Source organism: Triticum aestivum, chromosome 7D, assembly GCF_018294505.1.
Source record: "Triticum aestivum cultivar Chinese Spring chromosome 7D, IWGSC CS RefSeq v2.1, whole genome shotgun sequence".
Taxonomy (NCBI): Eukaryota; Viridiplantae; Streptophyta; class Magnoliopsida; order Poales; family Poaceae; genus Triticum; species Triticum aestivum.
The window spans coordinates 8744401-8764444 of NC_057814.1; the positions used below are offsets into that span (position 1 = coordinate 8744401).

The 20044-nt window shown below is 45.9% G+C and overlaps 1 protein-coding gene across 1 annotated transcript in view; it reads right to left on the reverse strand.

The window, feature by feature from the left end:
- Window positions 1-19535, reverse strand: part of LOC123166261 (probable glutathione S-transferase) — a 45395-nt gene extending 25860 nt beyond the window's left edge. The window contains exon 1 of the mRNA XM_044584033.1: window positions 19437-19535. Within this exon, the coding sequence (XP_044439968.1) occupies window positions 19437-19532 (96 nt within the window). The 5' untranslated portion in view covers window positions 19533-19535. The remainder of the gene's footprint in view (window positions 1-19436) is intronic.
- Between the last annotated feature and the right edge of the window lie 509 nt (window positions 19536-20044).

Below are 20044 nucleotides of genomic sequence, written 5' to 3' on the forward strand. Positions count from 1 at the left end.
GAGAAGAAGCCAGATAATGCATGGCATGTGTATGAGAGCAAGGGATGAGTGTGGAGGGCTGCCCCTCCACCTCTATTTATAGGAAATCCCAAGGGGGTAGGGTAGTTTCACAAAAAAACCAAAATGCACATGAATGAAGTCCTTCCACAAGGACCTAGGAGTGAAACCAAGGAACAAGAGGGTCCCCAAGGGGGGATACCCCATGTGGCCGGCCACACCCCCATGAGGGGCCCAAAAAATGGCTCCTATCCATCCATGTCATCCCCAAGATCTTTTGGAGCAAAGCCCCAAAAGGTGGCTTTCCATAAAGTAACCATAAAGCTGATTTTCACTATTCACGACGACATTTTTCAGCGTCTGATCGAACTGAAAATATTTATGTGGGCTAAGAACATTTCCAGTACCCACTAAAATGATTTTCAACGCGTTCCGAAACAATTCCGGTTTTAGTGATTTTCATCTGCGAAACGCATCTGAAGTGGCTCCGGCAGCTCCGGAACATTTCCGGTTTTTATCTCAGAAAATTCCAAAAAGCTTCCAGAATGATTCTGGCATCCTCCAAGAATTATCAGGCATGTGTCGAAACTAATTTGACTTAATGGTGTATTCCAAAACAACTTTTCGGTATCATCGAAACTTATCCGATGACCTCTCTCTGCGGTACGATTCCGCTGTCCGAAACTTTTCGGTGTCCGAAACTTTTTCGGTGATTTTCTCTCAGACTCCCTGTCTAGTATTCAGCAGATAGATGACCCTTAAGCGTGTGACCCTATAGGTTCGGTGAAGTATAGACATGACCCGGAACCCCTTCCGATCAATGATCAACATCGGAGCCGTGGACACCCATATTGACCCCTATACCCACACGAATAAATATTCGAGTGAACCTCCAGTTGTCGTGTGCTATTCCTGTTGCTTCGCGATATGTTACAAATACCCGAGGTGAGACATGTTGGCATTCCCATGGATCAACAACTTGTCCACTATGATAGTTACCTCGTTACCGGTATTGTTCTCTTTTCTCGTTATCGTGTTCCGGCATCCCCGTGATCAAATCACAAAGTGTCTGGCCAGACGATGATGGATACCGTAACACCGAGAGGGCCCAGAGATATCTCTCCATCGTCGGAGGAGCAAATCCCAATCTTGAGCTATCAAGTTACTTGACACACTTTTCCATGAACCCGTAAGCCGCCGTAATAGCCACCCATTTACGGATGACGTTTAACAAACCCCAAAGTTCATGAAGCAAGCATGAAGAAACTTGATACTCTCATGGTCTAAGGAATCATGCAAACATTAACCATCTCTGTGTTATGTACCAATAAACTTGTGACGAATGAATCTCATAGCATAACATCAATCCGGGTCGATTCAACACAAATGTTCTCTTAACATTGTGCCCTCAAAGTTGCTGGCATAGACATGCCCATGACCAGGAAAACAGAATCATCATGCAACACTTGAGCTAGTCTTAGAGGCCAGACTAGGAATACTTCTTACCGTTTATTATTCCACACGTGCATTTGAGTCTTCCTCCGAGCCTCGTGGATATTGCAGACTCGAGAATCATTGCAGTTATAGCATGGAACATAAACATAATTATGAACTCGGAGATAAATAATATCATTTATTATTGCCTCTAGGGCATATCTCCTACAATGACAACGTCATTGGCGTCAGTAGCAGTGTTTGTGGCAGCCTCAGTGTGTTCAACCTCCGTGTCTTCAATGACAGGAGGGTCGGGCAACAGAAATGACTTCTCTTGTTGACTTCTTCAGTGACAGGGGGTGTGGCAACTCTTTCATCTTCTTCTCTTGTTTCTTGATTTTCATCGCCTGATGCAGCCGGAATGTCTTCAGCAGCTTTTGCTTCAGACTCAAAGACATTCGCAGAGGGGGTGGCTTCAGGAAACACTTGACGTGCTACTGAGCTTTGTTGCGCTTCCCCTTTCGGAATGCTTGACATGGTGACTTGTGGCCTAGGGCCTTTGCGAAGCCTGCAGAATGCGGGCGACGCCTTTGGTGAGGGAGTGGTCTGCACCATGTAGTTGTCGTCCTCAAGCACCGGAGTGGTGACTTGAGGTGGTGGAGTTCTGGGTGTCTCATCATGAGTGGGGTGTCTGGTTGTGGGCGATCGGCCCATGAATCATCCTGAGCAATTGGCATCAATGGACGACCAATGCTGATGAGTTCGTTGTTCGTAAGAACAGGCGATGATACCAATTGGTGCTCGAGTTGAGGAAGGACTTCATCATCTTCTACATTGTCTTCACGACCAATGTGTTCAGCTATGATGGGGTCAACAGCTGGAACTTCTTCATTTTCTGGAGCCTCTGAGAAAGCAGGCTCGTGGATCATAAGTTGACGCTCTTGTTTGGTGGAGGCTGGACGGGCAACAGAAATGGGCTCAACAACAAGGGGCTCAGAGGCCGCAGCATGATCTTTCTTTGAAGAGTTCTTCAATTTCTTCTTGGATGGGGCATCATCAGAAGCATCCTTGTGCTTGCGTTTCTTGGCTGCGGCTTCAGCTGCCCTTGTCTTCTTCAGTTCTGAAGCTGCTGAGGAGACCTTAGGCTTCGAGCCTGTCATGCTGGACGGGAAGACAATGTGAGGTGCTTCCTGCCTTGGTGTTTCAGTTTGGGCTTCAACAGGCTTCTTCTTTTGTTTGGCAGCCATCCTGGGGTCAATGCCAGGACGCCCGAAGTAGAGCCCCAATTGACGTACGAGGTGAGCACAACCCACCACCACATGCCTGGAGCCTGGGGCGCGCCCTGGTGTCTCTTGGGCACTTTGGGCCTCCGTTTGCGTTGATTCCAAGTCCCAAAAATCACATATATTCCAAAATAATTCTTCGTAAATTTTTATCGCGTTTGTACTTCGTTTGATATGGATTTTTTGCGAAACAAAAAACATGCAACAAACAGGAACTGGCACTCGGCACTGGATCAATAGGTTAGTCCAATAAATCATATAATATGTTACCAAAAGTATGTGTAAGTTGTATAATATTGGCATGAAACAATAAAAAATTATAGATACGACGAAGACATATCAATGACTAAGGAGTTAGTCACGAGGTGATGTATTACGGAATGAGTAAAGAGACTTGCCGATAACGAGATTGAAATAGGTATAGAGATACCGGCAATCGAATCTTGGGCAAGTAACATAACGATGGACAAAGGGAATTACGTATGTTGTCATAACGGTTCGACCGATAAAGATCTTCGTAGAATATGTAGGAGCCAATCCAGGTTTCGCTATTGGTTATTAATCGCAGAGGTGTCTTGGTCATGTCTACATAGTTCTTGAACCCTTAGGGTCCGCACGCTTAACGTTCGTTGACGATATAGTACTATATGAGTTATGTATGTTGGTGATCGAATGTTATTCGGAGTCCCAGATGAGATCACGGACATGACGAGGAGCTCTGGAATGGTCCGGAGGTAAAGATTGATATATAGGATGATATGGTTCGGCCAAGGGGGGCTTTAGGTCGGTGCAAAAGGAGTTTTGCGGAGGCCAGGGGGCCAAACGTCGGAGACCCTGGCATCTGGCCCTGGGCCAGACGCCGAGGCCCATGGCGTCTGGGCCAGATGCCAAGGATTGTGGCATTTGGTCCTGGAAGTCCGAGAAGGACACTTCCTTACGAGCAAAACCGACTTTGAGGAGGCTCTTTCTCCAAGTTACGACCCCCGGGCTCAACATATAAATAGAGGAGCACGGCTAGCACCAGGAACACATCAAGAATCACCAAGCTGTGTGCCGGCGACCCCGTGCCCTCTAGTTTATCCTCCGTCATAGTTTCCGTTGTGCTTGGCGAAGCCCTGCGGAATTGTTCTTCACCAACACCGTCTACACGCCGTCGTTCTGCCGGAACTCATCTACTACTTCGCCCGTCTTGCTGGATCAAGAAGGTGAGGACGTCATCGAGCTGAACATGTGCTGAACGCGGAGGTGCCGTACGTTCGGTAATTGATCGGGACGGATCGTGAAGGTGTACAACTACATCAACCGCGTTGATAAACGCTTCCTTTTTGCGATCTTCAAGGGTATGAAGATGCTCTCCCCTTTCGTAGCTATGCATCTCTCTGGATAGATCTAGCGTGTGCGTAGAATTTTTTTTGTTTTCCATGCAACATTTCCCAACAACATTGCCATGTATGCAAGCTATAAGCCCACAATTGTACTTGCTCTTATGAATGTAAGATGTGGCCCCATTTCTTTTAATCAATTTTATTACTTAATTGCTGACACAAATGAAAATTTAATGTGAAATTCTGTAGCTGAAATATATCAACAGATTGTCATATTTTTGGAGGGATCCTCAGGACCTTTCTATCGCCTACACGAACCGACGTATCGTACCGGGGTCATTGACCCGAAATTCTTTGGAACGTGATCCATGTTCCCAATCAGCGTCCCGAAGAACTATACTCGTTGTCGTACCTGAAAGTGCTAGTTATCGACTAGAGGGGGGTGAATAGGCGATTTTTATGAAAGTCTTCAAAACATGAGAGTTTCAAAGACAAACAAAAGAAATGAACCTATTGATATGCAGCAGAAGGTAGACTACACTAAGCAAGCCATAGTCAAGTATTCAATGAAGTGAAAGCACGAAGACTAATAGCACCTAGGTAGTCAAGATCAGGATGGAAGATAGTATGAAGCCAAACAATGAGAGTAGTCACACAGTGAAGTCAAACAGGTAGTGCAAGTAGGCAATGACTTCACGAAGACAAACTGTAAGTAAAGAAAGGGAGAGGATAGAACCAGTCACTTGATGAGGACAAGGATCTGTTGGACTAGTTCCAGTTGTTGTGACAACTGTACGTCTGGTTAGGGAGGCTGAGATTTAACTCAGAAGACCACGTCTTCACCTTATTCCCCTTGAGCTAAGGACACCCAGTCCTCGCCCAATCACTCTGGTAAGTCTTCAAGTAGACTTCCAAACCTTCACAAACTTCGTTCACCGGCCATCCACAATGACTCTTGGATGCTCAGAACGAGACGCCTAACCGGCTGGAGGATTCACAATCCTCAAGTGTAACAAGTCTTCAGGTGACGCGGACAGAAAGACTTCAGTGATGCCTAACACTCTTTGGCTCTAGGTGTTTGGGCTTTGTCCTCGCAAGGATTTATCTCTCTCAGAAGCTTCGGAGGTGGGTTGCTCTCAAACGACAAAAGTCGTGTACTAACTCTGAGCAGCCACCAATTTATGGTGTAGGGGGCGGGCTATTTATAGCCACTAGGCAACCTGACCTGATTTGTCCGAAATGACCATGGGTCACTAAGGAACTGACACGTGTTCCAACGGTCAGATTTCAAACACACGCGGCAACTTGACTTGGGCTACAAGTAAAGTTGACTCATCCAGCTCTGGATAAGATTCGCTCTCATTGTCTTCGCTCGAAGACATAGGATTTGGTTGAGCATCACTTCCGTCACTCTGACTTTGTTCACTTGGACCCTACTTAACAGTACGGTGGTTCCTATGACTCAACAAAGAAGAAAAGGAGACAACGGAACAACTAAGTCTTCGCGCTCCATAGTCTTCACGCGATGTCTTCTCATGTCATAGTCTTCAATGTGAATATCTTCACATACCACCATTATCTTCAATGTCTTCATACATTTTTAGGGGTCATCTATGGTAGGTAAACCGAATGAATGAGGGACTACTACCTGTGTTATCCTGCATTTCTCACAAACACATTAGTCCCTCAACCAGGTTTGTCGTCAATACTCCAAAACCAACTAGGGGTGGCACTAGATGCACTTACAATCTCCCCCATTTTAGTGATTGATGACAAACTGGTTGAAGTTTTCAACGGGGATAAAAGTATGTGAAATTGTAAAGGATAAAGGTATTGTCTTCATAAGTAGAAAAAGGCTCCCCCTGAAGATGTGCATATAAGTAATTTTCTTTTGGAATGCAAATGCACATGGCAGGTTGTATTTGTGGAGATCCTCTTCAACTTATGAAGACAATTCATCATGCATGATTTGATATAACGAAGATAATGACATGCATAATGAAAAATGGACGTCTGCAATATGACTAAGTGTGGGATTTATCATCGCACATGCGGAATTTATCATCGCACCGCAGAATAGCAGAAAACGTAGCAGACGGCCAACAAGTTTAAGTGTTACAACTCAAAGAACCAAATGTATCAAAAGCGAGAGTTGTAAACACTAGGCAAAATATAAAGCAACCGCCCATATGGACCCGCTTGAAGACTATCAACTCATATGCTTCTCCCCCTTTTGTCAGTAAGGACCAAAAAGGCTTGAAGACATAGAGTCTCTACTCGTTCCCAAAAGGAGTAGGTGAAGCTGCAGGGTCGGCGTCGGGGTTTGGCGGTGCAGAAGAACTAGGTGCAGTGTCGATACGCACCGAAGTAGGAGGTGGTGAGGTAGCATCATCTTGGTCATCTATGACTCTGGCATTCACCATTGCAGCTGATGAGGAATAATCAGAGTCTTCAAGAGAGGGAGTTCGACGCAACACAGCATTCCTTGGAGGAGTGGAGTCAAACTTGAATCTTTCAGTGAAGCCATCGTCTTGAAGATCTGCTTCAGCACTCAGCAATGTCAAACTCTTCCATGACCTCCGACAGGTTTCATGTGTGACAAAGGTATTCTTGGTGGCAAGGTTGCGAATGCGATTGACATCCACCAAGAGGCTTTGCATCTGTCGCTTCAGCCAGTAGTGATGCTTATCCTGTTTCTGATGCAGGGCAACGAGAAGCTCTCGGTCATTGAGAACACGAGATCGCTTTCGGGGCCTTTGAGCAATAGTGCTTTCAGTGGCTTCAGTTTGAGCACGGTGAGGTAAGCATGTATTGCCAGCCAAAGGATAAACACGAGTGACTGCCTGGACTCCTTCAATGGGCTGGGTGAAGCTTTGGTGATCAGCATTGTGAAGATAAATGGGCTTCTTGGCAGGCTCTGGGTATATGGCTTCAACTGACATATGAACCTTTGGCAAAAAGATCAGATGGTTGTGAGCAGAAGGCTGATAGTTGACAGCTGAATGAAGCTTGATAAGGCGCATAACCCATGGAGCGTAGAACTTCAGTCCAAAGAGATCAGAGCCTGATGCAGCCAATTGCCTTATAAAAAAGTCTTGAGCATTGAAGCTGATGCCATTGAAGATATAAAAGATCAATGTCTTCATTGCTCCTTCAAGCTTCGATGCAGAAGAATGTCCTTTGACAGGCCATAGAGTTCGCCTGATGATATGATAGATAGTGCGGGGCAGATACTCTAGGTCTTCAACAAAGAACTCTCTTGGGTATTCAGTGTCGCATGGCAGAGGCTTCATCATGCTCAGCATTTGGCTCATGTTGGGCTCTGGCTTCTGAAAGATGCTCTCCAATGCATTGCGGTGAAGCTGACAACCAGGTTCATATAGTTCACCGGGAGTGGGCAGACCAGTGAGCTCAATAATGTCAAGAGCTTTAGCTTTATGGTGTACGTTGTCTGTCATCCACTCAAGGACCCATGTCTTTGGATCCCTGTTGTAGCTGCGAATGTGGAGGGTGGCATAGAATTGCAGTAGAAGCTCTTCATTCCAATGCTCCTTATCAGTCACAAAGTTCAGCAATCCAGCATCACGGAAGCAGTCAAGGGCTTCTTCTAGGCAGGGCAGTCCAGCAATGGCTTCACAATCAAGACGCATATGAGGGAAGATGCGCCCTTGATCATAGAGAACACACGAGTAGTAGTTGCACTGCTGATAGCTCCAGAACCGATCAGATGAAATCCTTGGCTTGGAATAGGGGTTCTTGGCACTATAAAAGAAAGTGTTGTGCACAATGAAGCCATTTGCATTGAAGGACCCTGGTGAAGTGGCAGTACCTGGAAACCTGAGCAGTCTTGGCTTAGGCTTCTGGACCTGAGGCCTGTGCTCGACGTGATAATCAAATTACGGACCAGCAGCAGGTGGAGGAATCAGAATGGGCCATCTGACAGTGACCAGCTGACCATAATTGTATGCTTGCTCGATAGTGTGTGGCCTAGGAGGCGGTACAGGAGCAGTGGCATTGGCATTAACGTCAGGCTGCAGATTAGTTTCAGGTGCAGCATTGGCTTCAGGTGCAACTACTTCTGGCACCACATCAACTTCAGGCACCATAGTAGCTTCAGCCATGACAATGTCATTGGCTTCAGTTGAGTTGTTTGTGGCCGCCTCAGTATTGTTAACCTCCACTTGAGTAGTTGGAGGGTCGGACACGTTCTCCTCGAGAACAACTTCAGGGTTGGACGAGAGTGTAGCAACACGTTCTTCTTCCAATCTTGGTTCTTCTTGGTGCAGCCGGAATATCTTCAGCCGCTTTGGCTTCAGACTCGGGATGTTTTCAGTAGGAGAGGCTTCAGGAAATACATGGGGTGATACTGATTGGCGCTCTTCTCCTTCTGGAACACTCGACAGAGTGACTTGTGGCCTTGGTCCTTTACGAAGCCTGCGAAACGCTGGCGACGCTTGTGGAGATGGAGTTGGTTAGGCCACAAAGTCTTCATCTTCAAGTACCGGAGTGGTGACTTGAGTTGGGGGAGTAGCTAGTGTGTCTTCTTCACGGGGGGATTCTTGAGGCTGATCAGCCCATGAGTCATCCTGAGCAATTGGCGTGAAAGGACGACCAATGCTGATGAGTTCGTTGTTAGTGAGAACAGGCGATGATACCACATTGTGCTCGATCTGAGGAAGGACTTCATCATCTTCTAGATTGTCATGGTGACCAATGTCTTCAGCTGCGGTGGGGTCAACAGCTGGAATGTCTTCAGCTTCAGGAGCCTCTGGGGAAGCAGGCTCATGGATTATCATACGACGTTCTTGTTGTGCAGATGCAGGACGAGCAACAGAAATTAGCTCGACGACAAGGGGCTCTGTGGGAGCAGCCCGGTCTTTCTTCTTGGTTTTATGCTTCTTGGTGGGTGGAGCGTCGTCAGTCGTGTTCTTGGTCTTGCGCTTTCTGGCTTTGGCTTCAGCTGCCCTTGTTTTCTGGAGCTCTGAAGCCAATGTGGGGACCTTAGGCTTCACGCCTGCCATACTGGCGAGGAAGACAATGCGAGGTTCTTCCCGCCTGGATGGTTCAGCTTGGTCCACAGTGGGCTTCTTCTGCTTGGCAGCCATCTTGGGGTCGATGCCAAGATGCCCAAGTGCCTTGCGCTTCTCAGCTTCATTGTAAGCTTGAACACAATTTGCAACAGAAGCTTCATTCGCTCTCGAGAACCTTTGGCTTCTTCACGTTTCTTGTGAAACGCTTCCTTGAGCTCATGCATCATAGTTTTGATGTTTTGGACGTCTGTCACGCTGAGTTTGGCCACATGCTTCTTGAACTGAGCCTTTTCATAATCATCGTGTACTTCAGCTAAACAATTCTCTGAGCTAGAGCCAGCTCAGGAGCAATGGCTCCATGAAAGGAGACGCTGAGGCCAACTGGGAGTTGCAGATCATCAAAGCTGAGATTGGGGGTGTCAAACCATTCATCAATGAAATTGTTTAACACTTCCACATCAAAGAGAGGCAAATCATTGAAGATTTCCGCCTCTTGCTTGCTCTTTATCAGCAGCTCAAGAGCATCATCAGTAAGATCGTCGTCACTCGACAGATCAATGGCGTCGTTCTCATTTCTTAGAATAGCAGCAGGGGTCAGTGCTTGACCAGTGGTGTGCATGGGCTTCTTCTTCGTCTTCTCAGACTTGGAGATGCGTGAGAGATCTTCAGACTGCACACTTGGTGCAGGAGGAGCAGTGGCCAGAGGCTTCGCTCGTGAAGCTCTTGGTGCAGTGGAAGGCTTCGAAGCCTTGGGTTTCTTCAGCTTCTTTGGCTTTGGTGGTGCAGGCGCTTCGTCAGAATCTGCGTCATCTGCGGAGTGATCCACGACAGCCCCTTGAACCATAATGTGAGTGATGAGACTTTCTAGGTTGTAGAAGGGCCCAACAAGATTGGGTTCAGCTTCGCGTGTGCCATCAGCACGAGGAGCAGAGGGACCTGGGTTGAAGTCTAATCCCCGCGACTTCTTGTTTTCTTTGGCTGAGTTCTTGGCGAACTGGAAGTTGTGCTTGAACAGATTGTCCTCATGACACCAGAGCAACGAAGATGGGTCGACATCAGCAGGCTGCGGTCCATGGACCATGCAAGGGTAGAGCCTTGTTCAATGGCTTCAGCTCTGGACCTGGGTGGAAGATTTCTGTACAAGATGTCTCCCCAGGGTCGCTTGATGGCATTCTTTTCAGCATATTCCTGGGTCACGAACCTGTACTTGTACCATTGTTCTGCCCAATATCTTCGAATCCATTGGATTCGCGTTTTGCGCTGATTGTAGTCCTCTTCTGGATCTGTCTTGTATAGCTCATAGAGGTCTGGTGGGAAATCCTTCGATATGAAGTTCAGACTGACTGGCTTCAACACCGTCAAAGGCTTCCGTCTGCTGGTCAGACAGGAACTGGCTTCGGGAGAGTTGATATGATGCTGTAAGAATTCTGCAAATGAATTCAGACTATGAGAACCAAGGGATTCTCCCACGGACATGTACCTGTGATAGCATTAGAGATGTGAGGGAAGGGGAAGAGGTCATATGCATTCTCAGAAGATTTTGAAAATAAATCAGTTTAGAAGACATTGACCTCATAGCGCGAAGACATTCACTTATATGTTGAGAGTTGGTTCCAGATTTGTGAATCCAAGAATAAGTACAAGTGAGGAATCTAACTACGTGTGAAGCATAAGTGAATATACTTGGCATCATATAAGATGTAGAACATGATAGATCCAAATTTGTGGAGGCAGAAACCACTTTTGGTAGAAAGGATGAATCTTTCGGATCAAAAAGATGGTAAAAGAGAGAGTTTTAATTTACCACACGATGAACTGCTTTGACGGATTAGAAGATGAGGCCGAGCAGTTCGATCTTCCGTGCCCTAACTTGGCGACGGAGGACACCTACGGTGGCGGCGGAGATGACGATGTCCGCGGCCGGCGTGAAGACGGCGTCAGAGAGGTTGCGGCAGCTAAGCGCTTCGTCAGCGGCGTCGTCGAGAGCTAGCGGTGGCGCTAGGGTTTGTCGAGGTGGAGAGGTGGAAGAAAGATTTTGACCGCGATTGGATGTGCATTTATAGGGAAAGGGACGGCACAACGCAATTACGCAGGTGCCCCTGGCGGTTCACGTCTGAGGGACACGTGGCGAACATGCAACACATTGGGAGTTGTTCCATGTTCCCATGCACGCCTGGACTGTCGGGTGGTCGTTCCGGCTTCTCCGGGTTTCAGGCAATAAGAATTGAGCAATAAAATAGATTTAATGTTTGTCTCTGTATCTTCTGCTGACAAGGATGCAGAGAAGACATTTGACAGCTTCAACAGAATGCATATGATTTGGATAGATAGAGTTTGAGATAGGAAGCATAGAGAGGTTAGGGTCCGATCACATTCACTTAGTTCAAAAGATTTAAACGAGAATACATCGCTATAAGTGAATGCTGTAGAGGACAGAACACTAATATATGTATATATCAGAATAAGACCAAATCAACATTGTGAAGATAAACATGAAGTCATGTTAGTATTGAAGACAAATCAAATGCGAAGACATAGCAAATGTAACGCCATGAGAAAAACACTTCAAAATGAAGAATTTGGTGGTGGTGTTACCCACCGTATAGGAAGTATTAGACCCAGACACGGCACACAATTATCGTGGCGCTCCGAAGTCGAATTCCGCATTAATGTATTCACACTCAGAGTGTAAGTCTTCATTGATTGAAGACATACATTACTTCGTGTGTTGCACATCTAAGTCATCAACATGCAAAAGTGTTAGGATGTGTGCCTGATCACAAGACATTTGAGGATTCCAAGATATTTAGCTCACACCACAACTTACAAAACCTTTTCTCATCCAAGGGCTTTGTGAAGATATCTGCCAATTGCTCTTCAGTGTTGACGTGTATGATATCAATATCTTCCTTCATGACATGATCTCTGAGAAAGTGATGACGAATTTCAATGTGCTTTGTCTTCGAGTGCTGAACTGGGTTGTTGGCAATCTTGATGGCGCTTTCGTTGTCGCAGTAGAGTGGTACTTGTTTCAGATGGATGCCATAGTCCTTGAGTGTTTGCTTCCTGCGCGCAGCAAGATCCAGCAGCAATGTATTCAGATTCAGCAGTGGAGAGTGATACACAGTTCTGCTTCTTTGAAGACCAACAGACAAGTGATCGTCCCAGAAAGTGACATGTGCCTGATGTAGACTTGCGATCCACCTTGTCACCAGCATAATCAGCATCCGAGAATCCAACTAGATCAAACTCTGAGCCCTTTGGATACCATAATCCTAGTGTTGGGGTGTAAGCCAAATATCGAAGAATTCGCTTCACAACTAAGTGATGCGATTCCTTTGGTGCCGCTTAGAATCGAGCACACATGCAAACACTAAGCATGATATCTAGCCTAGATGCACATAAGTAAAGTAAAGAACCAATCATGGAGCGGTATACCTTTTGATCGAACTCTTTACCATTGGCGTCAAGACCCAGATGACTCTTGGTTGGCATTGGCATCGTATAACCTTTCCAGTCTTGCATTCCAAACTTCTTCAGGAAATCTTTGAGATATTTCTCTTGAGATATGAAGATGCCATTGCTTTGCTGACGAATTTGAAGACCAAGGAAGAACTTCAGCTCACCCATCATGGACATATAATATTTCTCTTGCATCATGTGTCCAAACTCATCACTGTATTTCTGGTTGGTGCAGCCGAAGATAATGTCATCCACATATATTTGGCACACAAACAGTTCACCATCATATATCTTCGTGAAGAGTGTGGGATCCAGGGAACCAGGTTTGAAGCCTTTGCTCTTCAGGAAGTCTTTGAGTGTGTCATACCAAGCGCGAGGGGCTTGTTTGAGGCCATACAGTGCCTTGTTTAGCTTGTACAGCATATCAGGATGTTTTGGATCTTCAAAGCCAGGAGGTTGTGCAACATACACTTCTTCAATCTTTCCATTGAGAAATGCACTCTTCACATCCATTTGATACAGCAGGATGTTGTGATGATTTGCATAGGCTAGTAGTATGCGAATAGATTCAAGCCTAGCCACAGGAGCAAATGTTTCATCGAAGTCGATCCCTTCAACTTGAGTGTATCCTTGAGCAACGAGACGAGCCTTGTTTCTGACAACTTGACCATGCTCATCTTGCTTGTTGCGATATATCCATTTTGTGCCTATTAGGTTGTGCTCGCGAGGGTCAGGACGCTTGACAAGTTCCCAGACATTGTTCAGCTTGAACTGTTGAAGCTCTTCTTGCATAGCTTGAATCCATTCAGGTTCCATGAAGGCTTCAGCAACTTTCTTGGGTTCAGATATTGAGACAAATGCAAAGTGCCCACAGAAATTTGCTAGTTGTGTTGCTCTTGAACGAGTGAGTGGACCAGGCGCATTGATGCTATTAATTATCTTCTCAATCTGTACTTCATTTGCAACATGAGGATGAACCGGACGAAGATTTTGCTCTTGCTGATCATTGTCATCGTTAGGAGGATTGTCTTCGGGCTGAGCATTGTCTTCAGGTTGATTAGGTGAAGAAATGATAAGTTCCTCTTCAGGCTGTGCTTCACTTGGTATGATTTCTCCAGTTCCCATGAGCTTGATGGATTAACTAGGTGGAACTTCATCTAGCACATTTGGCAGGTGCTCTCTTTGCGAGCCGTTAGTCTCATCGAACCGCACATCCACAGTTTCAACCACTTTATAGTGAAAGAGGTTGAAGACTCTGTAGGAGTGCGAATCCTTTCCGTAACCAAGCATAAAACCTTCATGTGCTTTCGGTGCAAATTTTGAAGTGTGATGTAGATCCTTGATCCAGCACCTAGCACCAAATACTTTGAAGTAACTGACATTTGGCTTCTTGCCAGTGAGGAGTTCATAGCATGTTTTCTTCAGAAGCTTGTGAAGATAAACACGGTTGATGACATGGCATGCAGTATCAATAGCTTCAGGCCAGAACTTTCTTGGAGTCTTGTATTCATCGAGCATCGTCCGAGCCATCTCAATGAGTGTTCTGTTCTTGCGCTCCACGATGCCATTCTGCTGAGGTGTGTACGGAGCAGAGAACTCATGAGTGATTCCCAATGTATCCAAGTAAAGGTTGAGGCTGGTGTTCTTGAACTCAGTGCCGTTGTCACTTCTGATATGCTTGATCTTGACGCCATAGTTGTTCATGGCACGGTTGGCGAAGCGTCTGAAGACATCCTGCACTTCAGTCTTGTAGAGAATTATGTGCACCCACGTATATCTTGAATTATCATCAACAATTATGAAGCCATAGAGACAAGCAGTAGTAGTGAGAGTAGAGTAGTGAGTAGGGCCAAATAAGTCCATGTGTAGCATCTCGAAGGGTTGAGATGTCGTCATGATTGTCTTCGAGGGATGCTTGGCCCTTGTCATCTTTCCAGCTTCGCAGGCACCGCACAAGTGATCCTTCTTGAACTTGACGCCCTCGATGCCTATGACATGCTTCTTCTTTGCGAGAGTGTGCAAGTTCCTCATGCCAGCATGCCCTAGCCTTCGATGCCAGAGCAGCACTCTGAAGCTTTTGCTAGAAGACATACGGCAAGCTGTGGTCCTGCTGAGAAATCTACCATGTACAGATCATCTTTCCGGTACCCTTCAAAGACTAGAGACTTGTCAGATTCCATTAGTACAAGGCAACGATATTTTCCAAATATCACAATCATGTTCAAGTCACAAAGCATTGAGACAGACATTAAGTTGAAACCAAGGGATTCAACAAGCATCACTTTATCCATGTGCTGATCCTTTGAGATTGCAACTCTACCTAGACCCAATACCTTGCTTTTACCAGTGTCAGCAAATGTGATGTGACTCTTGTCAGATGGACGTAAGGTTGAGTCCATGAGAAGACTTCGATCACCAGTCATATGATTAGTGCATCCGCTGTCCATAATCCATTCTGAAGCATGAGGTGTCATACCCTACAGTACAGTTAGGGGGATAGGCTTCACCAAGAGTATTGTGAAGCATAAACATTTGACGCACAAGAGGATTATCAAAGCTCAGATCAAGATTAGGACTGATAGGATGATTGGCAAGCGATTCAGGAACAAAATACATAGTGAGACCATTTGGGCATTTGATCTTGCGCCCTACAAGATGTTTTAGGTCCCCAGCAATAGCATCAGACGCCTTTGATTTCCGGCTGGAGACCTTTCCCTGCAAAAGAAAGTTAATTCTTCTTAACCACCCACATCTTCAGGGGTGGCTTAGAAGCAATGAGTCTAAGTGCAGCATCTGAGAACTTCGGCTTTGAAGCCCTAGCAAATAGCCTTGCAGGAGGTGAATAGTACTCATATGAATAAGCAGAAAAGTTCTTAGTTTTATGAACATAGCGGTTTGAAGAAACACGCTCATATTCATAAGTCTGAGTATGATTTCCCTGCAAAACATTGGCGTTAGGGTGACTCAGGTGAGTCCTCTGTCTGTATGAAGCCTTTGGACCATATGAAGCCTTTGGTCTGGGATTTGTCTTCTTCCCAGGCGGTGTCATGATGACATTCACAGGAAGATTCTCAAGACAACTTTTGGGAACCCAGATCTTCTTCATAGGTGGCCCATTCCTGCAGTTAGTACCAATATACCTGGCAAACACTTCACCATTCTGATTCTTAAACAGTTTATAGTTTGCATCAAAGGATTCATCAATGATAATAGGGTTAGCACAAGTGAAGCCAGATAAGGTGGATGGATCCACTGAAGGTCCCTTTGCAGCAACCCATGTGGTTTTGGGGTACTGCTCAGGCTTCCAGTAGGAGCCATCAACATTCATTTTCCTCTCGAACCCAACACCCTCTTTCCTAGGGTTTCGGTTCAGAATCTGCTTTTTGAGGACATCGCACAGTGTCTGATGCCCTTTGAGACTTTTGTACATCCCTGTTTCAAGCAATGTCTTCAACCTAGCATTTTCATCAGCAATAGTAGTGGTATCCTCAGCAGAGGGGTCAGTTACCACATCAACAGTTGAAGATATTGCAACAGTAGCAGCAGTAGAACATTCAGCAACAGAAGTAGCGTTATCACGCTCAAGGCATTTTAGACATGGTGGTTCAAATCCTTCCTGAGCGGGACTGATCTGTTGAGCGCGAAGTGACTCATTCTCTTTTTGAAGATCTTCATGAGCCGCTCTCAATTTCTCAAGCTCTTGCTTCCTTTGAAGATAATCATAGGAAAGCTTTTCATGAGTGGTTGAGAGCGTTTCATGACGACTTTCAAGTTCCTGGTACTTAACATGAAGATTTTTATGTCTTCAATTAAGGACTGAGAACGGGTCATTTCCGCGTCCAACAGGTCATCGCTTTTGTCTAACAGTTTTTGAGTATGTTCCATAGCTTTCTGTTGTTCAGTTGCAATTTTAGCAAGTGTTTTGTAGCTGGGTTTGGATTCACAATCAGAGTCATCTTCACTTGATGTTTGAAAGTAAGCATCGCGTGATTTTACCTTGGCACCACGTGCCATGAAGCAGTAGGTGGGAGCAGAGTCGTCCTTGTCATTAGCATCAGCGTTGGTGACGGGGCCATTGTCTTCAGTGTTGAAGATGGACTTGGCAACGTAGGCTGTAGCTAGAGCCAGACTTGCAACGCCAGGGTCGGACTCCTCCTCAGACTCCACCTCCGCCTCCTCAGAAGCAGACTCCTCCTCTGAATCCATCTCCTTGCCAACAAAAGCACGAGCCTTGCCAGATGAGCTCTTCTTATGAGATGAAGACTTGGATGAGGACTTGGAAGAAGACTTTGAGGATTTCTTCTTCTTCTTCTTGTCATCAGAATCATATTCCTTGCTCTTCTTCTTCTTCTTGTTCTCATTGTCCCACTGTGGACACTCAGAGATGTAGTGTCCAGGTTTCTTGCACTTGTGACATGTTCTCTTCTTGTAGTCATGAGTGGAAGCTTCATCATTTCTTGAGCTGGATCGTGAAGACTTTCTGAAGCCCTTCTTCTTTGTGAACTTCTGGAACTTCTTCACAAGCATAGCAAGCTCCTTTCCAATGTCTTCAGGATCACCAGAACTGCAGTCGGATTCTTCTTCAGATGAGGAAACAGCTTTTGCCTTCAAAGCACGAGTTCGACCATAGTTGGGACCATAGATATCTCTTTTCTCAGATAGCTGGAACTCATGTGTGTTGAGCCTCTCAAGTATGTCTGACGGATCGATTGTCTTGAAGTCAGGGCGTTCTTGTATCATCAGGGCAAGGGTGTCGAACGAGCTGTCAAGTGATCTCAGCAGTGTCTTGACGATTTCATGCTTGGTGATCTCAGTGGCGCCGAGAGCACGAAGCTCATTTGTGATGTCAGTGAGGCGATCAAACGTGAGCTGGACATTCTCATTGTCGTTTCTCTTGAAGCGGTTGAAGAGGTTGCGAAGAACACTGATCCTTTGATCTCTCTGGGTTGAGACGCCTTCGTTGACCTTGGAGAGCCAGTCCCAGACTAGCTTCGACGTTTCCAGAGCACTCACACGGCCATACTGTCCTTTGGTCAGATGACCACAGATGATGTTCTTGGCAGTAGAATCCAGTTGAATGAACTTCTTGACATCAGCAGGGGTGACACCTTCACCAGTCTTGGGAACACCATTCTTGACGACATACCAGAGGTCGACATCAATGGCTTCAAGATGCATGCGCATCTTATTCTTCCAGTAGGGATATTCAGTTCCATCGAAGACGGGGCAAGCAGCGGAGACTTTGATTATCCCTGCAGTCGACATAGCTAAAACTCCAGGTGGTTAAACCGAATCACACAGAACAAGGGAGTACCTTGCTCTGATACCAATTGAAAGTGCTAGTTATCGACTAGAGGGGGGTGAATAGGCGATTTTTATGAAAGTCTTCAAAACATGAGAGTTTCGAAGACAAACAATAGAAATGAACCTATTGATATGCAGCGGAAGGTAGACTACACTAAGCAAGCCATAGTCAAGTATTCAATGAAGTGAAAGCACGAAGACTAATAGCAGCTAGGTAGTAAAGATCAGGATGGAAGATAGTATGAAGCCAAACAACGATAGTAGTCACACAGTGAAGTCAAACAGGTAGTGCAAGCAGGCAATGACTTCACGAAGACAAACTGTAAGTAAAGAGAGGGAGAGGATAGAACCAGTCACTTGGTGAGGACAAGGATTTGTTGGACCAGTTCCAGTTGCTGTGACAACTGTACGTCTGGTTAGGGAGGCTGAGATTTAACTCAGAAGACCCGTCTTCACCTTATTCCCCTTGAGCTAAGGACACCCAGTCCTCGCCCAATCACTCTGGTAAGTCTTCAAGGTAGACTTCCAAACCTTCACAGACTTCGTTCACCGGCGATCCACAATGACTCTTGGATGCTCAGAACGCGACGCCTAAACCGGCTGGAGGATTCACAGTCCTCAAGTGTAACAAGTCTTCAGGTCACGCGGACAGAAAGACTTCAGTGATGCCTAACACTCTTTGGCTCTGGGTGTTTGGGCTTTGTCCTCGCAAGGATTTCTCTCTCTCAAAAGCTTCGGAGGTGGGTTGCTCTCAAACGACAAAAGCCGTGCACTAACTCTGAGCAGCCACCAATTTATGGTGTAGGGGGTGGGCTATTTATAGCCACTAGGCAACCCGACCTGATTTGTCCGAAATGACCCTGGGTCACTAAGGAACTGACACGTGTTCCAACGGTCAGATTTCAAACACACGCGGCAACTTGACTTGGGCTACAAGTAAAGCTGACTCATCCAGCTCTGGATAAGATTCGCTCGAAGACATAGGATTTGGTTGAGCATCACTTCCGTCACTCTGACTTTGTTCACTGGGACCCCACTTAACAGTACGGTGGTTCCTATAACTCAACAAAGAAGAAAAGGAGACAACGGAACAACTAAGTCTTTGCGCTTCATAGTCTTCACGCGATGTCTTCTCATGTCATAGTCTTCAATGTGAATATCTTCACATACCACCATTATCTTCAATGTCTTCATACACTTTTAGGGGTCATCTCCGGTAGGTAAACCGAATCAATGAGGGACTACTACCTGTGTTATCCTACAATTCTCACAAACACATTAGTCCCTCAACCAGGTTTGTCATCAATATTCCAAAACCAACTAGGGGTGGCACTAGATGCACTTACTGTACCTTGTTCTGGAGGGGTGGCGACCCTCGACCCGCGACCCCGTTCCTCGACCCGATCAACCCAAATTTCTGGCAACCATGGATTGGCCGGCAGGAGAGGCGGTTCGTCGAAGGCATCGTCGATGTACTCAATGATGATTAGGGACTCGCGGATGGCCCGGCCACTGTGGACCAGAACGGGCACCTTCTGGTTCTGGTGGATGGGGTTGTGCTTCAGCAGCAGCTCGCTGTTGCTCTGGAGATCTTCCAGGACCAGCTCGTAGGGCACCCCTTTGAGTTGTAGGGCGGCAGCGGCGCGGTGGACGAATGGGCTCCATAATGTGCGGATGAGCTTAACCGGTTCAGCCATCTTTGCTTTGCTTGCTTGTAGATTCTGGCTTATCTTTTTTTCGTTTGCTTGCTTGTTGATATCTTGCCAACCTAAACGAACTAAGACGCCCGTACTTAGTGGATTCAGAATTCAGAATTCATCTCCAAGAAAGGTTGAATTCTTTTCTTGTTTCTTTGTTAAGCTATCTTTTCATCTTAGTTATAAAACTCACTTGATAATCATTTGTTATTTTTCACTAGAAACGGAGAACATTATCTTAATTAACTAAAAAGTATATACATGAGCAGCAAGAAAGAAAGCGTGAGGTGGATATGTTTGGTATTTTTAATTCCAAGAGAATCATCGTGCATCCTCCTCGATTAAAAAATGGTCGATTGGCCTGTTTTCGCTGCCTTGACAGTGTTTTAATAGTGTATACCACCGGTGTAACGCACGGGCAATTACCTAGTTGTTATTTAAGCAAGAGAGTTGCAAGAATGTTTATGCAAAAAAGCAAAAGTAACATAACTGACTGCCTTTGAAGCCAGGTT